The sequence below is a fragment of the Phaenicophaeus curvirostris genome, chromosome 7, assembly GCF_032191515.1.
Source record: "Phaenicophaeus curvirostris isolate KB17595 chromosome 7, BPBGC_Pcur_1.0, whole genome shotgun sequence".
In the NCBI taxonomy this organism is placed as follows: domain Eukaryota; kingdom Metazoa; phylum Chordata; class Aves; order Cuculiformes; family Cuculidae; genus Phaenicophaeus; species Phaenicophaeus curvirostris.
The window spans coordinates 20,701,014-20,724,674 of record NC_091398.1 but is presented as its reverse complement, the minus strand read 5'-3'; the positions used below and the strand labels follow the sequence as shown (position 1 = coordinate 20,724,674).

The following is a 23,661-nucleotide window of genomic DNA, read 5'->3' as shown; positions in this document are numbered from 1 at the left end:
GGCACTGTTAGATTCAATGGCAGAAATAGGGAACACAAGCAGAGATGAACCTAAGCCACTGTTAACCCAAAATATTCCTTAGTTATGTGGCTGATCCCAATCAAGACAAGCATTTTTCTTGAGCCTTAATAGAGGGATGTTTGATGTTTACATGTGAGTCTAATAAAACTATAATCAGAGATGGGTGGATTCCACCCTCTCCTTGCTACATTCATCAATATCCTCATGTAATACAAATAGAGCTGCTCTGTATCTCCCTCTTCTGCTGTGATTTTCTGCTTCAGCCCTGGAGAACAGCTCTGGTGTCCAGTGTCATCTGTTCTAAATCATGTTTTGGAAAAAAATGTAAATACAGAAAACTTGAGGTCAGGCCCAGACAAAGTGCTGGGCTAGCTCCCAAGGCCGCTCTGCATCTGGGGTTGTTTGATGTCAGAAAGGCCCTCTACAATCAGAGCCATCAGTGACAGCTGCAAATAGAGACCCTTTGGATGAGGCTTTCCACAGATTTGTAAAGAGCATTGGAAGTACTAAAGTCTTTTGCAGAGCTCCCTACCAATAGTTATAGGTGTCTGGCTGGATGCTGGCCTCTCTGAAAAGGAGGGTGTGCTTGGCTGGGGAGTATGGAGGCTTCACCCTGTCCAAATGAGAAGAGATGAGTCTTCTGGTGTGACCTTAAGAGAAGCATTGCTGTAGATGGCTCCAATCTCAGCTGCTCTCACACTCATCATGTTTTTCATTTGTGTCTAATTCTGACAGCGTCATATTGTCCATCTTCAAAGGCCTAAATAGATCCTGGACCTTTAATTTATTATAATTGCCAGATTTGATTCAATCCAAGTTTCACTGAGCAATGATACCTTCACATCAGACTGGCTGAAGGCAGCATTCATAAAGGAGTTAAGTACCTGAAAGAATCTACTGAAATGTGCACAGCTGGTATCAACAGACCTTAGATTCACGGGTACATTAGAAAATCACCCTAGACACAGGATAGCTCACTCTTTAGTCTCTGTAAGCTGAATAGAGCTGCCTTTTGTTTTCCTACTCTATGGCCCAAGATCTTTTGGCAGTGTTCTGGGCATTATTGTTTCCCTAAGACTAATACCTGTGAAAACTGAGCACTGTTGGAAAAGTGACTGGGAAGCAGAGACATCCTAACTAGAAACCAGTTTTAAAATGTGGAGTTGGCATACATTTTACATTTTTATTGTGTGTGTATTTACCAATTAGACAGCAGCCTGAGCTAGTGGATGTAATGAACTTTGTGTGATTTATGCAGAACTTTTATTAATTGTGCCAATAGGGATAAATGCTGGATACAAATAGATGCAGATATCTGACTTCTTTCTCCTTTAAACAATGTTGTTTCTTGTCATTCAGTTACTTTATTTTTAACTACATTACATGTTGGAAAGTGATAATTTCTTACCTTCCATACTACTGTCCTTCCAAAGGTAAGACTCAAAACTTTCACCAACCCATTTTTTCGCTGTCCTGGTCTATGCCCAAGGCAGATACAAAAGTTTAGAGAAGAAAGCATTTCTCCTTCTCCCCTTTCTCCCATCGGTGGAATGTACATTAAATAGTAAGTAGGCCACAGAAACAGAGAATATGTGAATGACTTGAGATCCTGGTAATTTAAGCAGGGAGAGGAAAAGGGGGCCAGCACCTGGCTTTCAATCTCTGTTTCAATGAATATTTAACTACTTTATGCAAAGTGGGACACTTTCAACAAATGAGGCTGAGAGAAAACTACCTAAGAATATTTCCTAGCCTAGCAGTTAGTTAAGTTACTCTCCTGAGAAGCGTGATGTTTGGGTTCAAGTCCCTGTACCAAGTCAGCTAAAGGAGGTGTTTGAAGCTACATCTTTCACAACCTAAGAACATGGCCTAATCACTGTGTTTTTGGATATCAGGGGTGGCAGCACTACCTCCTCTGTTTTGGGAAAGGAGTCCCCTTGTGACAAAATCAAATTGTTTTGTTTTTGAGATGCCAGAATGAATTGTTTCAATATCTCTGAAGTTTTTTCATGTTATTTCAGCTGAAACTTTAGCTAATATGACCTGAAATCATAAAAAAAGTTTCTGTTGCCCTAAAATTCCAGCATTAGTGAAAAATAATTGAATAAAAAAGAAGCCTAACTAACTTCTAACTCAGATGAAGTTACAGTTTTCTGGTCATGGCACTTCCTGAAGAGGACTCTTTAGTGGCTGTGCTTTATAGTTTTTTATTGGAATGTTTCTCTTCCCTACAGGTGAAAATCCCTCTCCTTTAGAAATAAGGAGGGCTGTGATCATGAGTACCAGAACTGAAAGCAGATTTAAATTATCATGATGCAATGTGCTAATGGCTAAGAAGCAGGAACACTTTTCAGAAATCTTTAAACATTTTCACCCATTAAATACCATTTGGAGCTTATACAACTAAATGCAAGGCTATTTTTAAAGATAAAACCCCTTATGCACGTTGGCAAGTCTAGTGAGATCGTTTTATTGACTTTGGGTGCTGCTTTAATAGTTTCTCATGTTCAAATGCCAGTAATCTGGAAGAGATTTTTTGATACCACCAAAAAAAAAAAAAAGTATAGGCACTTTTTGTAAAGTTATTGACTGCTTTTTCTTCCCATTGAACACAGATGATTTTCTGATTGATACCAAGCTAAATTGCAATAACTTTAGTTTTACTAGATGTTAGAAATACTGACTGGATGCAGTCTTATTTATACTCAGCAGCAGCAGAGCACTTCTTATTTTGCTGTAAGTTCTTTAAAAGGATGAGAAAAGTGCAGTTGTAGGTGGGATTACTGATTTTGTCTCTTTTGTTCTATGTAAAGTCCAAGCTTTGCTTCCTCTTCGGTGATGCAATAAATAACAGGACATGAAACATTTACATCTGACAATTTTCATCATCCACAAATAAAACTAGAAAAGGTTATCAGGTGTGCTCTCTCAGTTCCTTGGTGCCCTTCAACTCCTTCCTACCATGGTGTTTCATTGCAAGGATGAACTCTGATGGGCTTAGCCTCCTTTCTGTGGGTGCAGGTTCACAGCTAGTGTTTGGGTATTCAAGTCCTTTTTTGAACAGTGGCAAAATCTAGTGCTGTTTCCTGTCTAAGAGGCACAATAAATCATGTAGCTCTTCATAATATGATTGACTGTCTCTTCCCCTGCATGTGCTGAGCTCCAGTGAAATAAGTAATGGTTATATTTAGGATGTCATTGTTAGATATCTGAATTGAACACTTCAGCAGAGATGACTGGGAAATTCATCCCTCATAAGGCCAATGTCGAAAATTCTCTGTTCAAACTGTTATCCTAGTCCTGGCGGTCTGCAGCCATGGGGGAAAGAGAAAGAAGGACTAGGGTACTGAGGACATTAGCCCTTTGCTGGTACCATCAGGTGGTACAGGCACTTTCACATCAGAGGTGACACAGCTGTGTAGGCTGCCTGCTTGCATCCTACCCTGCAAGGCTGTCTTTTGAAACATAGTCACTAGAGCCCTCTTTCTCTAAAATATAAATACGCAAAGCACATAAAGCTGAGACTTCATATTACAAGACAGCTACCTAAGGTGTTGCGTATCTCTGCATAAACTTTCCAGATCAAGTCCTAATAGCAGAGACATGCACAGAATGAAAAAGAAACAAACAAAAAAGAAAGAAAGAGCACAAGTATAATTAACCTCTACTGTGTATTTTAGAAATAAAAAGAAGGCTTTATGGTTCTATGTAAATAGTGTCGCCTTTTTTGTACCATGGATTGTTCTGAATAAAATGATGTCAACGTAATAATGACAGAACAGTAATTTGTTTTCAACAAATACATGTTATTGGTTGTCAGTGATAAAAAATGATAAATCATTAAATAAGAACATGTATTTTAAAAAATATTGGTCCCATCCTACAAGGCCTTACATGATCCATCATTATGCAGTAGTATATGCATTGACTTCACATAGCTTGGTGGCACGCATAAGTGTTTTCTGTAAAAACTGAAAATCTTATTTTGCTGTACATGGTGTTATAGATAGTTTTCTTCTAGAAAATTACATTTCAGAGAAGAAAAAGTATCTTTGGCACCTCATATTTTTGTGCTGCTTTTTGAAGTTACAAGTAATGCAAAATCACCTAATAAAAAATGAAATGCGTGACGAGAGAGAGATAATTTCCTGCCACTCTACCTTGTGAAAGCAAACAATGAACTGTAACTTATGGTCCACACGTCATGTTTCTTTGCTTTTTGCTATAGTATAATTTAAATGTTTTTTCAGAAATGATAATTTGATGGGCGTCTTTGAAGTGATTTATGTGTTTTGTAAATTATTTGAAAACATTAATTTTACTGATTATCTCCAGTTTGCTTCTTTCACCCACTAGTATCATATTCATTCAATTTAGACGATGCTGAGCAGCTACATGTGGAATTGATACTTCCCATGAAAGCAAAAGTTATTTTTGTGCTTGTTTTATTGAAGAACCTGACATAAGAGTTTTTCATCAAAGGTTAACTTAAGTAATCCTACATGTTATTGTGTGTTTGTAGAAAGTGTATGGCTCTCAATTATTTCTGAGTTAAAACTTGCATGAGTTTATTCAAGTTTTGTGTGGATAGAGTGCTGAACTTTTAAAATGTATTATATTTTCTACGAATGAATAGAAATGTGTATTTCTCTCTGCCCATAGCCTTTTACTCCATAGGGCCTTTTAATAATTGAAATAATTAAAACAATCCTTTCTAAAGCAAAGAGTTTAAAATTCTATGATACATTTCCCTTTTAATAATATTTCTTTATACCATATTAATATCAATGTGGTTTTCTGTTATTTTCCATTTTTTCCCTTGTATTCAGATGCTTAGTGTTGGGGCTGGATTCCGAGGAACTAATTCTAGTAGTGAAGGTGTCCATCAATGTTGGCATTTTCAGAATATAAGCCTTTCTGCTGGGGACAGGATATTGTCATTATTATTATGGCATTACTTCAGAAGGAGACTTTGATGAATTTGTTCACAGTGGTAGAACTGATATTTAGGTTTTGTCTCTATGGGAAATTAAGTGTAGAATAATCCATAATATAAATGTATTATATAAGGACTCAGTGCATGCTTTGCTTTGCAAAGCTGCTTGAGCTAGGTTTGATTCAGACCCTGGAGGCAATATAGCTGGACGATGCAGTGCCATGCCCAAGCTAATTAGTCCTACTGAGAGACAGGGTATGTTATAGAAGAGAGTTATTTTGATATGGCATGTTTCTCGGCTATCTGAAACAGATAAATCAGAAGTGGCATTCTGTGGCAATAGGTACACTTGTAATGTGGCAGTTTATTCAGGTTGTAACTCTGTGTGGTCCTTTGTAGGTCATTTACACAAGGAATTAGTGCACAGTAACTAATAAAGTGTTAAATCACAACTTTGCACAATCTGCAATACCCACAGACTCAAGTACAGAATCAGAACACAAACAGAATTTGACATTGCTGTATCATAAGATATTCTATAGAGATATATTATGCAATTACCAGCCAAGAATCTAGTACAGAGTTGTAAGAAAATTGTTGAAAGACAGTCAAAGATCTATAGTAGTTAAGGGATAGAGAACATGTCCAGATCAACTTCCCACAAAAATTTCTGAAATCACTCAGTCTGTATTTTCTGGAATGACAAGAAATTCCATGTACCTATGCTAAGACACCATGAAGGAGCCTGATTTTCCAGAAAAGGTGATCTATAATGGTTTAAAAATCTGCCCTCCACATGCCGTAGTTTGAACCCTAAAATCACTATTCACTTTGATAAAGAAGGGTTCATTAAGCTCTGAGAAATAAAACATCACCAAAGACATTAGAATTAGTCATGTATTTATGAGAAAAATAAAAATCCAACTAATTCTGTAGCATTTACTAATTTAAAATAAGTGCCACTTGAGTACAAAGACTGTGTTCAGTGGGGAATATAATACAGTGAGCTGATGTACTAATGCAAGCTGTGCGCTGTCAGGAAAGGTGATTTCAAAACAAAATAACGTATTGTCACATAATCAAGTCATTATAATATCAGAATGTTAACTCACTTTATTTGTGTGTTTGCACATATGAGTACGTCTTTCTCTGCTCCCATGAGCTGAAATCTTTGCCAAATTTTTCATTAAATGCTTTCAGGAAGCACTGGGTGAAAAGCGTTCGTGTTCTATGTGCTTTGCACACCCCAAACTGTTAGTTCAGGTAGTGTGGCTAGGTATCATGAAATGCATAGCCTAAAATTGCTTCATTATGATTGAGATACGAGTCTTGAAATTCTTTACAAACCACCTTCAGTTTTGTTTAAACATTTTCTACATTTTCTGAATACACTTTTCTACTACTGGAAGCTCCCATCTACCCTTTACAGGATGAAAGTTAATGAACCACACCTCACAGCACCAAAATCTGGTAATAATAACCCTTTATTTTCATATCTTTTTAGCATTCTATCATGAGATTCATAGTGTTAGCAATAAAAGGTTTGTAATTTGTATTTGGAAGGAGGAAGAAAACCTAAGTGCTCTTTTACAGGTACAGGAGTCTTTGAAGGTTTTCTTATAGTCCTGTTTATTTTCCTAATTCTTTCACTGACTGAATAGTTTGCTCATGCTTCTTCAGTTTATCTTTCAAAATATTCCTTCAGAATTTACTGGCCCAAGTTTGATTTGTATGATAGTTCAGTTGTGAACCATCACTAATTATCGGTCTAATGTTAGAGGAGTCCTAGTAGCAAATAACAACACCTTAAAGGAATGGATTGCTGTAGCACATAGGTCAGCAGCATTAGTTTCCTTTATCTAGCCAGGATGCCTTCTTTACCTCCAACATTTACAACTGTCGGGCTGAATCACTGCAGCAACACTGAGAAGTAAATATCTAAAGAGTGGCTTTTTTTCAGGCTTCAGTCAAGCTTTCTTTTATACTTCGTTTAAAAGTTACTGCTACCGACTACCTTGAATTCAGAAAAAGACTTCTTTCTTAATGAAGAAATCTACTGAGGGTTTTATCTTGGGCTTCTACCATTTATTCTTTGAAATATATGCTGAATCTGCTACACTCAAATTTGGGATACTAGTTGTATCAATATGGACCCATGGTTTCAAGCCTTTAGATATGCAAATTGTGTTTCTGTAACGAACAAAACCTTAGAGACCATACTGTTGTGGTTCCACAGAGCCTTTATTGCTCCTCATCATTATGCTAAATTAATACAAATTTCCTGTGTGTCCAGAATTCAAAGTCAATCAAGTGGCTTAATCTCTGAGGGTATGGGGTAAAAATGCTATTATTACAGTTTGGAAGAAGGTGAGGGATTACCTTTAAAATCATCCAGGACACCATTCTAGGACAACAGCTCTGAAACACAGGCCTGTTATGAACCATGTCTTAACTGAGTGTGAACTTAGATTGCCTCCTGCCCTACTTTTGATTGCACAGACTAACTTCCCACAATTGTATGATGCATTTTTGGCAGCTTCAGTTGCTGGCTCAGTAAAGAAGCAGTATTAGAGAGGTATTTGTGATTTGTTACTGTTCTCTAATGCACTGGGTATTTTGACTTTTTATTTTTAAAAGTGAATTGCAGTGTTTACTTTTTATGGGTTTTTTTTTCTTTTTCCCCATATGTTTTGCTTTCCTTAGCTAGAAATCACAAGATGAATTAGTGCCAAGTGTCCAGTGAGTTTTCTGAGGCGTATTAGCATATGACATGCAGCTCTTGAGATCCCCAATCTGCACTTTAAAAACTTGTGCATTGGCAGGTCCAAATGTACTTTCATAGAATAACCAGGTTGGAAGAGACCCACCGGATCATCAAGTTCAACCATTCCTATCAAACACTAAACCCTGCCCCTTAGCACCTCGTCCACCCGTCCCTTAAACACCTCCAGGGAAGGTGACTCAACCACCTCCCTGGGCAGCCTCTGCCAGTGCCCAATGACCCTTGCTGTGAAGGATTTTTTCCTAATGTCCAGCCTGACCCTCCCCTGGTGGAGCTTGAGGCCATTCCCTCTTGTCCTGTCCCCTGTCACTTGGGAGAAGAGGCCAGCTCCCTCCTCTCTACAACCTCCTTTCAGGTAGTTGTAGAGAGCAATGAGGTCTCCCCTCAGCCTCCTCTTCTCCAGGCTAAACACCCCCAGCTCTCTCAGCCGTTCCTCATAAGGCCTGTTCTCCAGCCCCTTCACCAGCTTTGTTGCTCTTCTCTGGACTCACTCCAGAGCCTCAACATCCTTCTTGTGGTGAGGGGCCCAGAACTGAGCACAGGATTCAAGGAGCGGTCTCACCAGTGCCGAGTACAGAGGGAGAATAACCTCCCTGGACCTGCTGGTCACGCTGTTTCTGATCCAAGCCAAGATGCCATTGGCCTTCTTGGCCACCTGGGCACACTGCTGGCTCATGTTCAGTCGCTGTCAACCAACACCCCCAGGTCCCTCTCCTCCAGGCAGCTTTCTAGACAGACTTCTTCTAGTCTGTAGCACTGCATGGGGTTGTTGTGCCTCAAGTGCAGGACCCGGCACTTTGAGAATATTCCCTAAAATTGATTAGACTGTCATGATATTTAGGATATTTAGGAAACTTTAAATTTGTCAAAGCTATTTAATCAGTCAGATGACTAATCTTTCTGAGTCTTGACTTTGAAATGATCCTTGCATTGAAGACTCTGATATGCTTCTTGTGAGGATGTTACCTCAGGTTCAAGTGTCTCCTGGGGATTTGGTCTACTTGAATTTATTTTAAGTGGATTTGTTTCCTGGTCATTTGAAACTTACCAGTTTCACAAAATAAAAAAAAAAAACCACAACACCATAAGAAATTACATTTCCTGTCCAATCCAAGTCTGTTTAGCCTAATTTTCTCTCTCTAATAGTAACCAAGAGCAAAAACCTAGAGTATAGTACAAAAGTAGGGCAAGCAGAGATATTTGCTCATAACACTCTCCAACCTAACATGGTTTGTGACCCGGGGATTCCCCAGTCCGGAAGTGATCTCTTCATATTTAATTGCTCTCAGTAGGTTTTTCCCCTGCTAAATTCTTCATCCACTTGTATTGATTATACAGCATCACTCAAACAGCAAGAGAGGCATCACCTACTTCACATGATAATGCAGGGTAGCTATTTCTTATCACCTGGTGGTTATTGGATTAAATAGGTTTTCTAAAATCAGGAAATACGCTGTGATGTAGTAATTCCGACATGCCTGAAATGTCCTGGTTTTCATCAGTAACTCTTTTCTGAAAACATCACAAGAATTAACCAAAAAACATCTTCTACAACCACCTTGTGTCAAGTTAAAGGAGGGGAAGAAAAATAATCATCAGTTAAGTTTTCTTCATTGTCCAGAAGTAGTTTCTGCCATTAAGTATCATTTGGCAAGATTTTTTTTCCCTGAAGTTGAAGTTGTGGCTGTGTAAACCTCTTGGGCTTTCACCAGTTAGTTGACTACTTGCCACACCTCTAGAAGCCACTATTAGATGTTGTTACATGCAGGGTGTATGAGCTGTTGTGTATATTCGATGTGTATAGGGAAGACAGGTCTTTAGGACTGTACTTGTAGAAGCGTGCTGTTTGCTGACAGGTTTGAATCTTATCCGTGTCAGTCACTGACAATTTAGTTCTTTGGTAAGCTTTGTTTAATCTCTGCCTTTTCCATCTACAGTTAAATCACTCACAATACAAAACTGAAAGAACTGACAACTGAAAGATCAGAATTATGTTGGAAGCAAGGAAAACAACAAAAGCCAAAATTCTGACTATTTATGGATCTTGTTTCCCAACAAAGTGTATCTAAAAGCCATTGTCTCAGGGTTCCGAGACAGCTAAATGATTGATTTCACATAAAATATTTGTTGTTCTAATTAAAGTATCATCTGGGTCTTTGGCAACAAACAGATGCAAAAACAGCCTTTACATACCATCTTGAAAAACTTATGATTTGCTTAGTGTGCTTTATAATCTAAAGCATATGGCTTTGCATAGAACTGCAGTATCCAAAATGAAGCCATGAGTAATGAATCACCGGGTGGAAGAAAATGCATTGCTTCTGTTAAGAGTTCTTTCAGTGTGTGTATTCAAATGGTTCTGTTTAGAGTTATAAACAAAAGGCTATGCTCACAGTTCTAGCAGTGTGTTACAGATTCTGGGATGCACATGACATCAAAGAGGCTACACTAATTTCCCTAGCAGTCTATGGCTCTTGGCACTATAAGCACACTCCATCTGAATAAACACAATTCTGTTTCACCACAGTTGTGTGGGGGATCTGAGGTGATCATGAAGCTTGGTTTTGTTTTGTTTAAAATCTTTCCATTACAGGACCTTTTACTCCTCCAGATTCTGTGTTTCCAGTGAATCTGGTAACTACATTTGTAGCTGTAGACTTAGACTACAAAGCACTTGATACTGAAAATAATTAAATCTAACTTATTATTCTTAACTACTGAATCCAAGTAAGACCTTGAGTGCATTGGAGTTGCAGGATTTTCTAAGGATTAATCACTCTTTTTAAGCATTAATATATATCTTTTTTAAGTAGTTAATATCTTTTCCCTTAGCAACACTCATGTGAAGCTCCATTTTGTGAGAGTTATCAAGGGCTGGGACCTTGTAACTCCACAGAACAGATGACCTTATTGAACATTTGCAGAGTTTTGAAGCTACTGCTAGGTAAGCATGAGGTATCTTGGAGAGAATTACAGTTGTTAATAGTATTAAATATGCCAGTATGCCTCCAGACTCCTGATGTTACTAGATTAATCAAATCCTCTGATGCCAGAATATAGTTTCTACTGCTGCACCATTAATGATTGTTGATTCCTTTTTCTCCTCTTCCTTAGTTTCTCAGTATCTTACTTGATTGTGTCATTTTTTGCCTTTTTTTCCCGTCCATTTCTTTTCCTGTAGTTTTCTCTTTCCTCTCTCATTAATCTCAGAAGGGAAAACAAGATATTAGAGACATACTTCATTACTTAAGCCACCAAGTAGTCTTACTCTTTATTCTCTCCTGTCCTGTGTTTTTGTCTCTTGGTGTGATTTTGCCTGTACTGAGGTTAAAAACTTTCAGAGACAGCATGTTTATTTTGTATCATCCTCCAGCATTTTTGCAGAGCCACCATAATGTAGTTAAATTTATAGTATATAGCATAGACCTGATAAATTCATTATTCCCAAATGAAGCTACAGATTATTCTACAGTATTTGTTCCGTGAAGCCTGTTACAGCTGCTGTCCTCTACTTGTTTCTTATGCATTTATAGTTGGCAGCATTTAACAAGCAGAGTACAAATACTCTGCAACGTGGACCTGGTACCTCTGAGTATGTGCTCACACTAAAGTCACACAGACTGCAGTTTAGGACAGGGATGTGCAAGATAGGTCTGTGTTAACTGGTTTGAGTGTAGCAGGCAGACACTCACAGCAGGAGCTCAGTGGGGACTGGCTGCCCACACTCTGCTTCTCAGGCAAGTTTTTCATTTTACTCCTATTTTGCACTTGTGGTGTGATGCAAATTTGTGCAAATGGTGGAGAATCATGGGAATAATAAAGGGAGGAAAACATCTTAGTATGAACACTCATGGCCAAAACAGCATTATTTACCCTTTGTAGATCTCCCTTTTTTTAAAAAAATAAAGCTGAATTAATTGAAATTGTAAAGGCTATATGATTTAACATAATTTTTACTGCGTAAGTGACATTCAGTCACTCCCATTTAACACTGATATGAGTGGACCAGAATCACTAGCCCCTTGAGTCCTCTGCTTGAACAGACTTGTATGGCACAGAAGAAAATGTAGCTGTTCCTTGAAATTAACATGCTGCACATAATTATCCACTTAGCATTCAGTCCAAGAGGAGGATGTATTTAATGTTGTCTGTGAGGTCGTTTCTGCATTTGCCCACGACTCCAAGAGAAAATCTGAAGTTAACTTGCTGCCTTGAAAAATGATTCAAAACTGGAAAAGCTTGAAAACATCAAAATACATATAAATTATCAAAGGAGAACAAAGACAAGTTTTTCCACAAAAGTCTTCTCCCAAGGCTATAACAATGCTTTACATAGGCATGATCAATATATCCAGGCTTTAGAACCAAAGTCTTTTGGAATAAATTAGACTGACAGGAAAAGAAACAAACAAAGAACAAATTAACATGATTTTAAACATTGCTTAAATTTTCATGAATGTAGACCTTGAGATGTTATGATGAGATCCCATGAGTCTGTGCTAATATTTGCTTATAATTAAGGGTTGCACTTTCATGTTTCATCTGATATTATATATTGGAAATCAGCCACGCTTACTATTTTTCTTGGTCATACTGATTTATCTACTTTATTTGCTTACTCTGTTAATAATATATATGATTCCCTAAATGGCCCCATTACCTTTTCTTTAGTAGGCTGCCCCTTCTTATACTCTGAATCTCCCCATCTGAGTAATTAGAGGACTCTCCATCTTGTGATATTAGGTTTGCGTTCACCTGTAACAGAAAGGGAGACACGACTACCCCTTCCAAACCTGCTTTGGGTAAATGGCTTCAGAAGGAAAGTGAGAGTACTCAGCTCCACCCTTCAATGTGGGTTGTACTGGGTGGAGTCCCTTCAGCCAGGGGATTGATAACACAGCCTGTTCTGACACACCGTCAAACATCCCTTTGTGTATTCCTTGCTAAAAGTAAGGTGTTATCCAGGGTTTAGAGTCCCCTCTGTGTTGTACCAATCTTAAAACAATCTGACTTGCATCCGTGGATTTTACAAGTTCCTGAATGCAGTTGTAGCTGCCTCATCACCATTTTCTCTGCAGAATTTTTCATATAGGAAAATTTAGCAATGTTTGTTCAGCTTATCAGCATCAAGGAGTTCTTGAAGCAAGGGTTTAATCATGAAGAGTTTATGAAGACCCTAGCTTCATTTCAGAGAGCAAAATCCAATGATTCCTGGGTTCCTCTGAAGAGTGTGCTCAGTGCCTGTCTACAAATTTTCAATTTCAATGAGCAGGACAAACAGGACATCTAAGATGAATTCTTCACTGAATATCAAGTGAAGTCATCTGCCTCATAGGAAATCATTAGAAAAATACATTTTTGCAGGTACTCTTCTGAAGGTATTTGTCAGGGCCAGAATCCTAGATGCTAAAGTCTTTGTGTCAATCCTAAAGAGCATTTTAGAGTCTTTTGATAAATCTTACTGTTTGGCAGTTTCCACATTTCTGAAAGAGTCTTTTGCAGCTTATGGAAAACGTGGATTTTTAAGCAGAAATATCATCTAAATAAGATATGGCATAAGAAATATGCTAATCATCTCCAAACCAAGAGATGTCATAGAAAATGTCAGTATGATGGATGTGACAGCTAAAATATTTCCATTTCAGCCATAAGAAAGCAAAGAAGCAGTAGCACATGGAAATTCAGAGGTGAAAGTATATCCCAGAAATCAAAGGATCGATACAAAATCTTCTGCAGATTGAGACTCGTGATTAAAATCACATTAGAGAAATAAATTCTTATTAAGCTAGAAGTGATCTGTCATATCTTGAATAGTTTTTAACTTTAGATTGAGTCAAAACATACCTTTACTAAAAGAATTCAATCTCAACCTGAGTTTCCATCATCCTGCTAAATATTTTTTTCTCCTGACCAATTATTTTCTCTATGCTCTCTATATCCGATCTGAAATTTTCTTCCACTTCTGACCATTAGACAGTTCAGAATTTTGCTTCCACAGCTGATGATCTCTTCACCTTCTATAACGGGGTTTAGATTTGCTTCAAATCACCTCTTAATCTTCTTTTTAAAAAGATGAAATAGAACAGTCCTCTCAAATTTCTGGCTCTTTGGTAAGTTTCCAGATTTCAAATTGTACTTGTTCTCAAAACATTCTGCAGTTTACAGCACTTTAAAATAATTCAGCATTCAACGACAAAACTGTTTTCCTGTTTCTATTAGTAGCCCTCTGCTTTGCACGCAATCTACTTCATTTTCAGCTGAACATCCATGATGATTCCCGAGTCTTTCCTGGAGACATTACTTTCCAACTACGCAATTCCCGGTTCTGAAAAATGTAACTCAAACCTTTGACTTTGCATTTAGTTGCAAGCTTCTCTTTTTAATCTGTCTGAGCTCTGAAAGGTCCTGGTCTATTTGCTTGGGCATTTAGTACCAGAGAAATAAAAAGCATAACCAGTAGTTGTAACAGAGGAGCAAACAGAAGATCCACCAGTTTTTCACTTATAAATACTTTATTGTCCAGGAGGTTCACCCATCTGCCAGTTTCTAATTCCCTTCACTGTAAGCAACATCAATTTTGTGGTAGCTTTAAGAAGGTATCCACATGAGCCTGCTCACCCATGTGTATCAGCCTCTCTGGGTTTGAGCGAGGAAAGAAGGAGGATGCCCAGAACCTCAGCTGCCCTACGCTTTCTAGGTCAGCTGACATAGCACACTTGGCAGAAAGCATTTTTCCTGCTTGGTGTTATTTCTGCACTGTAGTAAGGAATTTACCAGTAAGGAAATTTTAACCTAAGGAATTTCTGCTCTTATCGTTATGAATAAAAATTTTTCTTCCACACAGAATGGGGGAGCAGATCCCTTACGTAAAAAATGGTGCTAAAGGACAACCTGAAGGATGTGCATGTGCTCATTCTCTCATCCGGTCTCTAAATCTGTAGCAAACTCAGGAGTGTGGACATGCCAGAGGTGCTTGGCACAATTCAGGTGCAGTGTAGACAGCACCCTGTTAATGATGCTGGTGCTGCTGCTGTTGCTCTTAAATTGACAAGTGACTTTTTTCTTAATGGTGGCTTTAAGCTTGTCCTTAAAGCAAAATATTTTAGAACAGCACTTAAAATGCCTGTTCAACTGCCGAGTGTTGTGCATATGTTAATACCGTACTCTCCAGATATGGGAGTTATGATAAATGTTACCAGATTTTGTACTGTTCATGTAGTATGCTACTAAACACTAAGACAAATGGGCCCACTGAAAGGGTATTTCCTTTGGAGGACACAAGCTGCAGACCACCCATAGAATACACAAAAATAATTAAGCGCCAGCATAAAAAGCCAGGGGAAAATATTAATATCTCAGAATCCTAATGAATAAAAGACATTTTTAAAACAAAGACTATGCATACAGATATTCTGAAAGAATAATATGAAGGCCACAACAGCATTTGCAGGAAAGGATAAAAGAACACCCTATCATATTATTTTACTGTTTGAAAATTTCAGAATAATCATGTGTCGTATTTTTACTTTTAGCTAGATGTAGAATGGTGTGTGAAATTAAGCTGAACTGTGAGGACTTGAGTCTTTATTTGTACCAACCTCCTGCTAGAATAAAAAAAAAAAATATTTATGGAGAAGTAGTCAAGAACTAAATTGCTGTAAAAAGGAACTCATATGGCCTTGCCACTGAAAACACTGCTTAAAAAAACTGCAGACCCTGATGTCCTAAAACAGAAAGCTCCAAGATCAATTTGAGTAGCTTTCAGAGCAAAAAGGGAGTAGAATGTAATTATGGCAGGCCTTCCACAAAGCTTCTAGAGATTTCTGAGGGAACAAAATTGTATCTACATCCAACGTAAATATTGGAGAAAAAAACTTTCCAAAGACATAGATATTACTTAGGCCCCCAATTTCTGTAGAAGTATTATCTGGAACAGCTTGTGCCTTGTCTGGTTATATACAATTCAGGTAAGTAGCAAAGGTTCAGGTTCAGCCATCACCATCTCTTTAGCTTAAATATAAAGGTTCACTTAAATTGAAAATATACAGCATTGATGCTTTGGGTATTAAGTTAGCAAGCAGCATGATCATACTATTTAAAAGTTATTTTGCATTACTAGAGAAATGTAGCTTTTCCCTATAAAATTGGGTTTGAATTTTAGAACCAGTTCTGCAGCCTGTTCCCTGGTGGCCATTTAACACACCGTCCCTCCTAGGTGTTGTGAGGGAACATGACAGTTGGCACAAAAAAGTGCTCCCCTCCCACACAGACATTGCTGTGCCACACTGAGAAGAAACAAATGTCTTCCAAATTTCACTGGCAAGAAGCTGGGGAGAACGGGAAAGGCAAAGAGAAAAAATCTCCCAAAACAGTCATTTGGCTGAGAAGGATGAAGTTCAAACCCTACTTTACCTCATCCAGTAACTGCAGACAAGTACAATAGTTGCAGACTGTAAACCTGGGTGTATAATAAACCTGCTTTGTAATATTACCTGCTCCTTAAGGCTGGTTAAATAGAGAGATAACAGAAAAGTCAAAGACATTGGGAGAATTATTTGAAAGGTAAATTACCTTTCCTTAGCCCCCACAGTGTCTTTCAGTAACATAGTGATTCTGATTTATCCTGAAAATAGTTGTTCTGGTAACCTAGAGGATGTGCCACAGAAAACGCCTGGTAAAATAGAGTACAGCACATCATAATGTCTTTAATATGGGGAAGAAAAAAAAAAAGCTGTTAGTTCTTTTCAGAATCCATCTCTTCTGAAATATTTCCTTCATCTTTAAACTCTGCTTTCCAGATGACTTTAAGCAACTATTACTTTACAAATTATATTAAGAAAGCATAGTTCCAAAGTGGTCCGATTACCCTGATTAAACAGAGAGCCACATCAAGAAGGTATCCTTTTTATGTAATAAAAATGATAATAATAGACTAAGTCTCGTCAGTCAAAGGGCTTTATTATGTTCTACTGCAGCAAAATGGTTTTACTGCTGCTGAATGATGTATCCTTCACTAGTCACAATATACCTCATTTCCTGCTTAGAAGATACTAAGATAAAATGTGAAAGAAATGTGGAGCTGTGTGATACGGATATATGGAAGAACAAAAAAAAATGTTATAAAACTAAAAATTAAGTTCTGCTTAAAAACTTATGTTTGAAATAACTTTCAAAAGAGAAAACAAAGATCCTCAAGTTTCTCTGTGCTTACTTTGGATAGGAAAGGCTTGCTAATAAATCCAGGACTAAATAGGACAGAAGAAAAGACTGTTTACAGACTAAAACATGCTGACATTCACAGCTCCTGGCACAGCTTAAAACTAAATTGTGTTATCTTACTATAGGTTCAGAAAACTGTCTTGAACAGAAGCTGAGAACACCTCGTCGACGATGTCAGCAGCCCAAAATGCTGAATAGCCCTGAGGACAACATGTACTATAACCAGTTAAATGTGAGTTCAAAGTGGCAATAAAGCTGTTTTACTGGCTTTGTTTCCAGTTAATAATTCTGTTATTAATACCTGTTTTAGCCCCTCCAGCCCCACCCCCACGTTCTTCTGCTCTCGTCTTGAACATGTGCTTATGCTCTTTATCTGTTGCTTTCATGTCAGGATGTCTGCCTTCACGGTGAATAATTGATGTGGTTTATCAAAGACGAGCAAGATGCATGCTTCATCAGGCTCACTTGAGCCCTTTGATCAAAAAAATTATGCTGTGACTTCTGATATTATCAGCATCTGCTTGCATTCAACACAAAATCACTTTGAATTAAAAATTAACGACTTGCTGCTTTGCTTTGACTGTGTGTTCTTGGCCCTCTCCACAGGGAACTCTAGAATATCAAGGGAGCAAGAGGAAGCCAAGAAAACTTGGGTAAATATCTATCTTCTTAGTTCTAAGCAACTGTAAACAGAAGAAGTCCTTTGTGATATTACAGAATATGCAAAACTTTCTAGAGAGGTTTCTAAAAATAAACAATTAACATATTTCTGTGCATTGACATTGGAACACAAAACTTGTATGTACTGCTGTCTGCAGACACTAGAACTGATTCTTACAAAATGTGCTCCCCAGCTCTCTCTGAGCACTACTGCTGCAAGAAAAAAAAAAAAAAGAAAGAAAAGAAAAAAAAAAACAAAAAAGCTTTCATGTTTTAACTGCATTTAGCACTAGTGAAAAGTGCTGGATGAAGGAAACTGAAGTTCTCTGACCTAGAACACAGACAGAAGCCCTGCCAGCTTTGCAGCTGCAAACTCACAATGGGTTTCAGCCCTCCTGGGGGAGCACATTTTAAAAACTGACAGGGGGGCCACTCAGCCCAAAAGCAAGTTGATCCTTCTCTGTTGAACTGAGTCAGTTCTCGTTTTCACATGAGCACTTATCACCTGGTGATAGGTAGAAACCATCAAAAACAATTTACAAAAGGCTGTCTGTTTACTACACGGTTGCCAAAATATTCCATTGACTGGTCTCGTGGACCAGAGAGAACTGATAAATGTTCGGTCTCGCAAATGAATCTACTCCAAAAATAGATGAGAGCTTCCTGTATTATTTCCTCTATTTTTAATTAATATTCTGAAACAAAATATATGAATAGGAGGTCTTTGAGTCAAGGTTAAAGCCCCAAATTTTTCACAGCTGTGCAAGGTTTGGTTTATTTTAACTCCCTCCCCTGGTTTAAAAAAGTCTGTTCCCATTCAGGAAATAAAAGCACTAACGTAGTACTGCAGTGCTCATCATATATCACAGGAAAATGAAAAAACCCTTGATGTCAATAGGGCTTTCCCCCAGAATATGGTGATGTGGCCTTTGGCTAGTACTCACAGCAAACCATTAGCTGCAATATGTTATCAAAATCATAGTGTACTTGTGGAACACATACAGACAAAAAAATCTACGTTTCTCAAACAAAATGCTCATTTGATACAAATAGTTGGTCTATCATTCTGTACACTCAAATGTTAAGACTATATTGCATTTTGCTGATCCTCAGAACCAGAGTCTGATCTTTAAAAAGTAAGAGCAAAGTAGAAGTATCTATCAAAGCTGTATCTTTCTCATCAAACCATCCTGTCTTTTTTTTAACCTTTCTTGTATTAGCACTCTTCATTTTCACATCCAAGAGAAGTTTATCTGAAGATATCGACAGAATTCATTTTTTAACTTAATAAATGCTGTTTGTTTCCTTTCAAGCCAAATCAAAGTGCTGGATGGAGAGGATGAGTATTACAAATCATTGTCAGCTGTTGAGTCTATCCCTGAAGATGACAGCTTTCTCAGTTCCCCATCTCCTCCTTCTTCAAGAAGTGTGTCTTTTGCTCAAAGCTGAACCTCACTTTATTGACTAATACTGGTAAGAGTATTTTCATGCTGGTAATCTCTTCCAATTAACTTTGTGGGTGTGCGTTTATGTAAGATATTAAAAAACGCAATGCTTCAGCTACTAACTTTCTTTCACTGATTTAGACCTGGTTTTGCAGCTGTAAATTGTCCCATTTAACTGTATTTCTATAAGTAAGTCCAGTAAAGGGGATCAGCACTACCTGTATGTGTTGATGTTGGTAATGGACACGTTTCTTAAACAGCAAGATTAGTTTATACAGTTCCTACCCCTTCTTCTCTGCACTCCCCGGCTGCTGTTCCCACCCTGTGCCATCCCTTCTGTTGTGCTGGCACAACTGCTGGTAGAGCTGTGTGAAAAATAAGATCAAGGAAATGAACTGGAATAAAAGAACTCTGTACTAAAAATTTTCATTTGTGGTCATACTGGAAATGTTTTGTATTTCTTTAGACTGATATTAAACATGATCCTTTCTAACTTTCTGTGCTGTATATGGCCTTTAACAGAAAAAAAATGTGCAGAGTAAAATAGTATAAAATAATAATTGTGTCTCAATTTACCTTGTAAATATTTTTCTTGTAAAGTATTAGTTTGCCCTAAGTTTAACTTTAAGAATTATTTAAAATATAAGAAGCAGAACAGTTTTAAAGCTAAGATTTCACATGCTGCTTCATGTAGCCCTTGTGACTGAAACCATCATTATGACTGGTTGTTCTTGTTACCCATGTAAGTGTTTAATTTCTTTCTTAACAGCTCTGTGCTCCAGTGAGTCCTACCTGTCCACAGCCCCCTTGTATATAGCAGGAAAATAAGTGTCATCTGCAAATTTTTCTACTTGCCTTTCACTTTCTTTCCACATCCTTAATGAAACAATATGTAACTTCCTATGGAACACTAAGATGCTTTGCTGGTAACTGTTTCCATGACAAAAGCTGACTGTTTCACCTTACACTTCACTTTCTTTTTCTGAGCCACAGTTTAGATCTGTGACAATTCTTTGCGTCTTTTCCATACAAGCTCTTGTCAAATACTTTTGGAAATAAAACATTCACATGTGTACTGCCTTACAAATTTGCTCAAAATTATTCCTTTCTATTTTTTTTTTTTGATAAAACATTCTCATCAAATCTATATCTAGGTATGTAAGTATTGTGAATGTACTAAACAGACTTTATTATTATTTTATATCCCCTGCAGTAGGTTTACCTATTGTTATCTGTGCTCACAAACCTTCTTCCTTGTGGAGGTGAGTTCACACTTGTTCCTTAAGCTACAGAATTTCTTACTATCAGTATTCACTGGCACTGACTTTTTGACCACAGGATAAGGAAAGATGGCATGGGAAATGAGACCCAAGTGCAGTCAGGGCATCCCTAAGCCAGAACAGGGTTTGAAGGGAGTGAATGAAGGGAAAGGACTGAAATAGATTGTTAAGCAAAAGGTTTTTCTCTCTGAATAAACACAGAAATTAAGTCAGGCAGGGCAGATGAGGATTTGGCTGTTCAAGGAAGAACAATCCTTCACTCCTTCACTCCTTCACTCCTTCACTCCTTCTTCACCCAAAATGTGACAGAATATTGAAACAAATTGTTAAAATCCTAGCAACGACTGAATTCCTTCCATTTACTCCTCATTCTCCTGTTCTGTACATTTGAGTGTGGATTTGAGACCCTTCATAATTCAAGAACTCTAACAACAAGGGAGTGCTGAGTAGCTGGAGATTTATTAATGGTATTAGAAAATATGCTGCAAACATGAGTGGCTATTGTTATGAATGCATGTGTGCAGATCAGTTCCTTTACATATTGTCAATATATAATAAGAATGAGTATTTGTTTTGTTACCTCATGAACAATAACATGTGACTTTTCTTTTCCTATGTAATAAGAAATATCTCCATAAATTTGTAACATATCTGGATGGAGCACAACATTATTTTAAAAGAGTTCAGTTACTTAATGTATTCTTATATTGGTATAGGTCACACAGGGTTCTAACAATACCAATGGTTTGTAGTTCCATCCTTCCTTTTTGAAAACTATTTGGGAAAACAAAGTTTTATTATTACTGCAATTCGCATCATTACAATGCATAGTTAAACAACGGTTTCAGTTAAATGGTAGGAAGGTTTCCAGTTAGGTATTATGTCACCTGTCTAAAAACCAACAGTTTACCTTTCACTGAGTAATATATTACTCTGAGTAGTTCTATTAATTTCATAAAGAAGTAAGGGAAAATGGAAATAATATATAATTCAGTGAAGCACTTAAGCCAAAGCCTAAGTCCCACTGAAATCAATGACATTTCAGCACGTGATTAAGTGCTTTGCTGAATGGGGGCCCGAGTTAAGAAGAGCAGCTTCAGAACATTAAATAGCCAAGCACAAGCAAAATGTGAACACTCCCTAAGCACATTCCTTCTCTTTTTTCTTCTTCCCAATTTTTAAGCTTGTATTACTCTCAACCATCAGAATGGACTTCAAAGAGATTTTAAGCAGGCTTTAATTACATGAAAAGGGTGAAATACAGTATTTTTCTTGTTATAGGCAATGCCAGTATCTGCACCTCCTATAATTTTTCTAATTAGTTTAATGTCACTAGTATTTTTATACTGAAGTTACTACGTAAAAGCTCTTGTTGAGTAGTGTGTTTTTGTTCTCACTACTTCTTCGCTAGAAACTGTGCACGAAGGTGGTCTGTGCATTTTATTATTTCATAACTTATCCCCCTTTCCTCATTTGTTTGTGACCAATTTCACTTTTAGATGTGTTTGGGATGAGTGGTGTGTGCGTGAAAAGGAGTACAGGAGACATCAGTGTGAGTGTGTCAATGGGAATTGCTTAGATGTCCTCATTTGATTTTGATATGACTGAAGCATTGTTCTGATTTATTTCCTTTCACTTCTATTGTCCTGAAATATTAATGCATTTTCCTTAATAGTTCATAACATATCCTGTTCTTAATATTTTATAACAGTAAAGAGTTTAAATCCTGTTAGGGAGAAGAAAATTTCTCAGACAGTGTGTAATATATTAAACAGTTTTCAGCAGATGGGAGAGGAAAGGATGAAGCTCAACAATGGATTTTAGTAGATTTCTTCTGTAGACCTTAATGGCACTAGAAACCGGCTCTTACTGAGGACAATTTCTGCCTTTCAGTTATGGCAGCTTAAAAACTTTCCTCTGTGCCAACAAAAATTGGACAGAGAGCTTTTGGAGATTAGCCTCTTTCATTTGGTAATTTTAAACGTGCTTCTCACTTAAACATTTACATCACTTTAGTAACATAAAAGGACCTTAGAATAGGAGTAAATTGCAGCCATCTTAAATTTGCCCCCACTGTGACCTCCCTTACCCATACACTGTAAGAGTGGTAGAAAGGGCTTTTGTGCACTGCAAGTCTTTTAAGTGGCCCCTATCAGGACATCCAAGGAGCTGTTGTTACTTAGAAGCTTGTAAAATATGGCTATAAATAATCTAAAGCTAAAGACTTTGCGAAGTCCAATGAGGCCAAAAGCTGATTTTCCTTTCAGTGGTAATAATCAACACCAAATTTTTCAGTGGTAGGTACAGAAAGTAACTCACACCAGACAATTATAAAGTCACCTTCCTGGAAGGAAAATTTCTTCCTAGTAGTGGGCAACTACTGATTATCGGCTGTCATTTAGCATAGTTGATGATGTAAGCATAATGCTCATATGAGTTTATATTTATATGATATTTTTTTCTGTATTTTCTATAGCTGAGAATGTTTATACTTCAAAGCAATTGTCTGGTTTAATTCAGCTTAGGTCCTGACTTCCTGTGTTACTAAGTGCCATACACAGCACACAGGCACACAACACAGTGGGGTTTTTTTATTTCAGTTTTAAACAAAAGGAATGTATTTAGACGTGGTCTTTTTTAATTGAGTTGGAGACCTTCTGACTTGTGCTGTCAGAGACTAAAAGGAATGTACCAATTTACTTTCTTTATACTACTTGTTATGTACCCCCGGTGCTCTTCTCGTTCAGTATGAATTATTGCACACTAGAAAGATTTTTAAGGAATCTCCTACTGTTGCTCTTCTCTAGTTTTAGATCTCTTCAATCTTTGCTATACTTTTTTTAAAAGTAGTCTTGACTGAATAATCTCTAGTCTTCATTGTCATAACCAACAACCGTTATTGTGAAGGAATATTTATCTCTATCTTCTATCATCATGAAAAACAAGTATGATTTTCAATATAGAAGATAATAAAAAATAACTAGGAAATTGAAGACATGTAGTGTCTTTAGGTCTACTGTTGTTTGATATTGAACAGAATGAGTTTCCTGTACTTCCTTATGTGGTTGTCTCTGACAGTGCGATACACGCATGCCTAAAACCTGCGGTTTTCATGCACAATGGTCTCTTCTCACTATCCATTGACCTTTGCTAGATTTCTTGTGTATGAGGACAATTGATCAAATCTCACATTTTTGAACTCAGATCGGTCACTCTGAGTAGAGTTTCTTCGCAAGTTTCCTCTTTAGTGAAAATGAGGAAATACGAAGTTTGGGGAAAAGTTATATGATTGCGTGGAGAAGGACTAAGAAGGTATTT

The 23,661-nt window shown here is 37.4% G+C and overlaps 1 protein-coding gene across 1 annotated transcript in view; it reads left to right on the top strand.

Annotated features, from left to right (window-relative positions):
- Window positions 1–19,548, top strand: part of MYO3B (myosin IIIB) — a 204,895-nt gene extending 185,347 nt beyond the window's left edge. Inside the window, exons 35-37 of the mRNA XM_069861149.1 lie at window positions 17,084–17,190; window positions 17,565–17,611; window positions 18,932–19,548. Of these exons, the coding sequence (XP_069717250.1) occupies window positions 17,084–17,190; window positions 17,565–17,611; window positions 18,932–19,067 (290 nt within the window). The 3' untranslated portion in view covers window positions 19,068–19,548. The remainder of the gene's footprint in view (window positions 1–17,083; window positions 17,191–17,564; window positions 17,612–18,931) is intronic.
- Window positions 19,549–23,661: the final 4,113 nt, after the last annotated feature.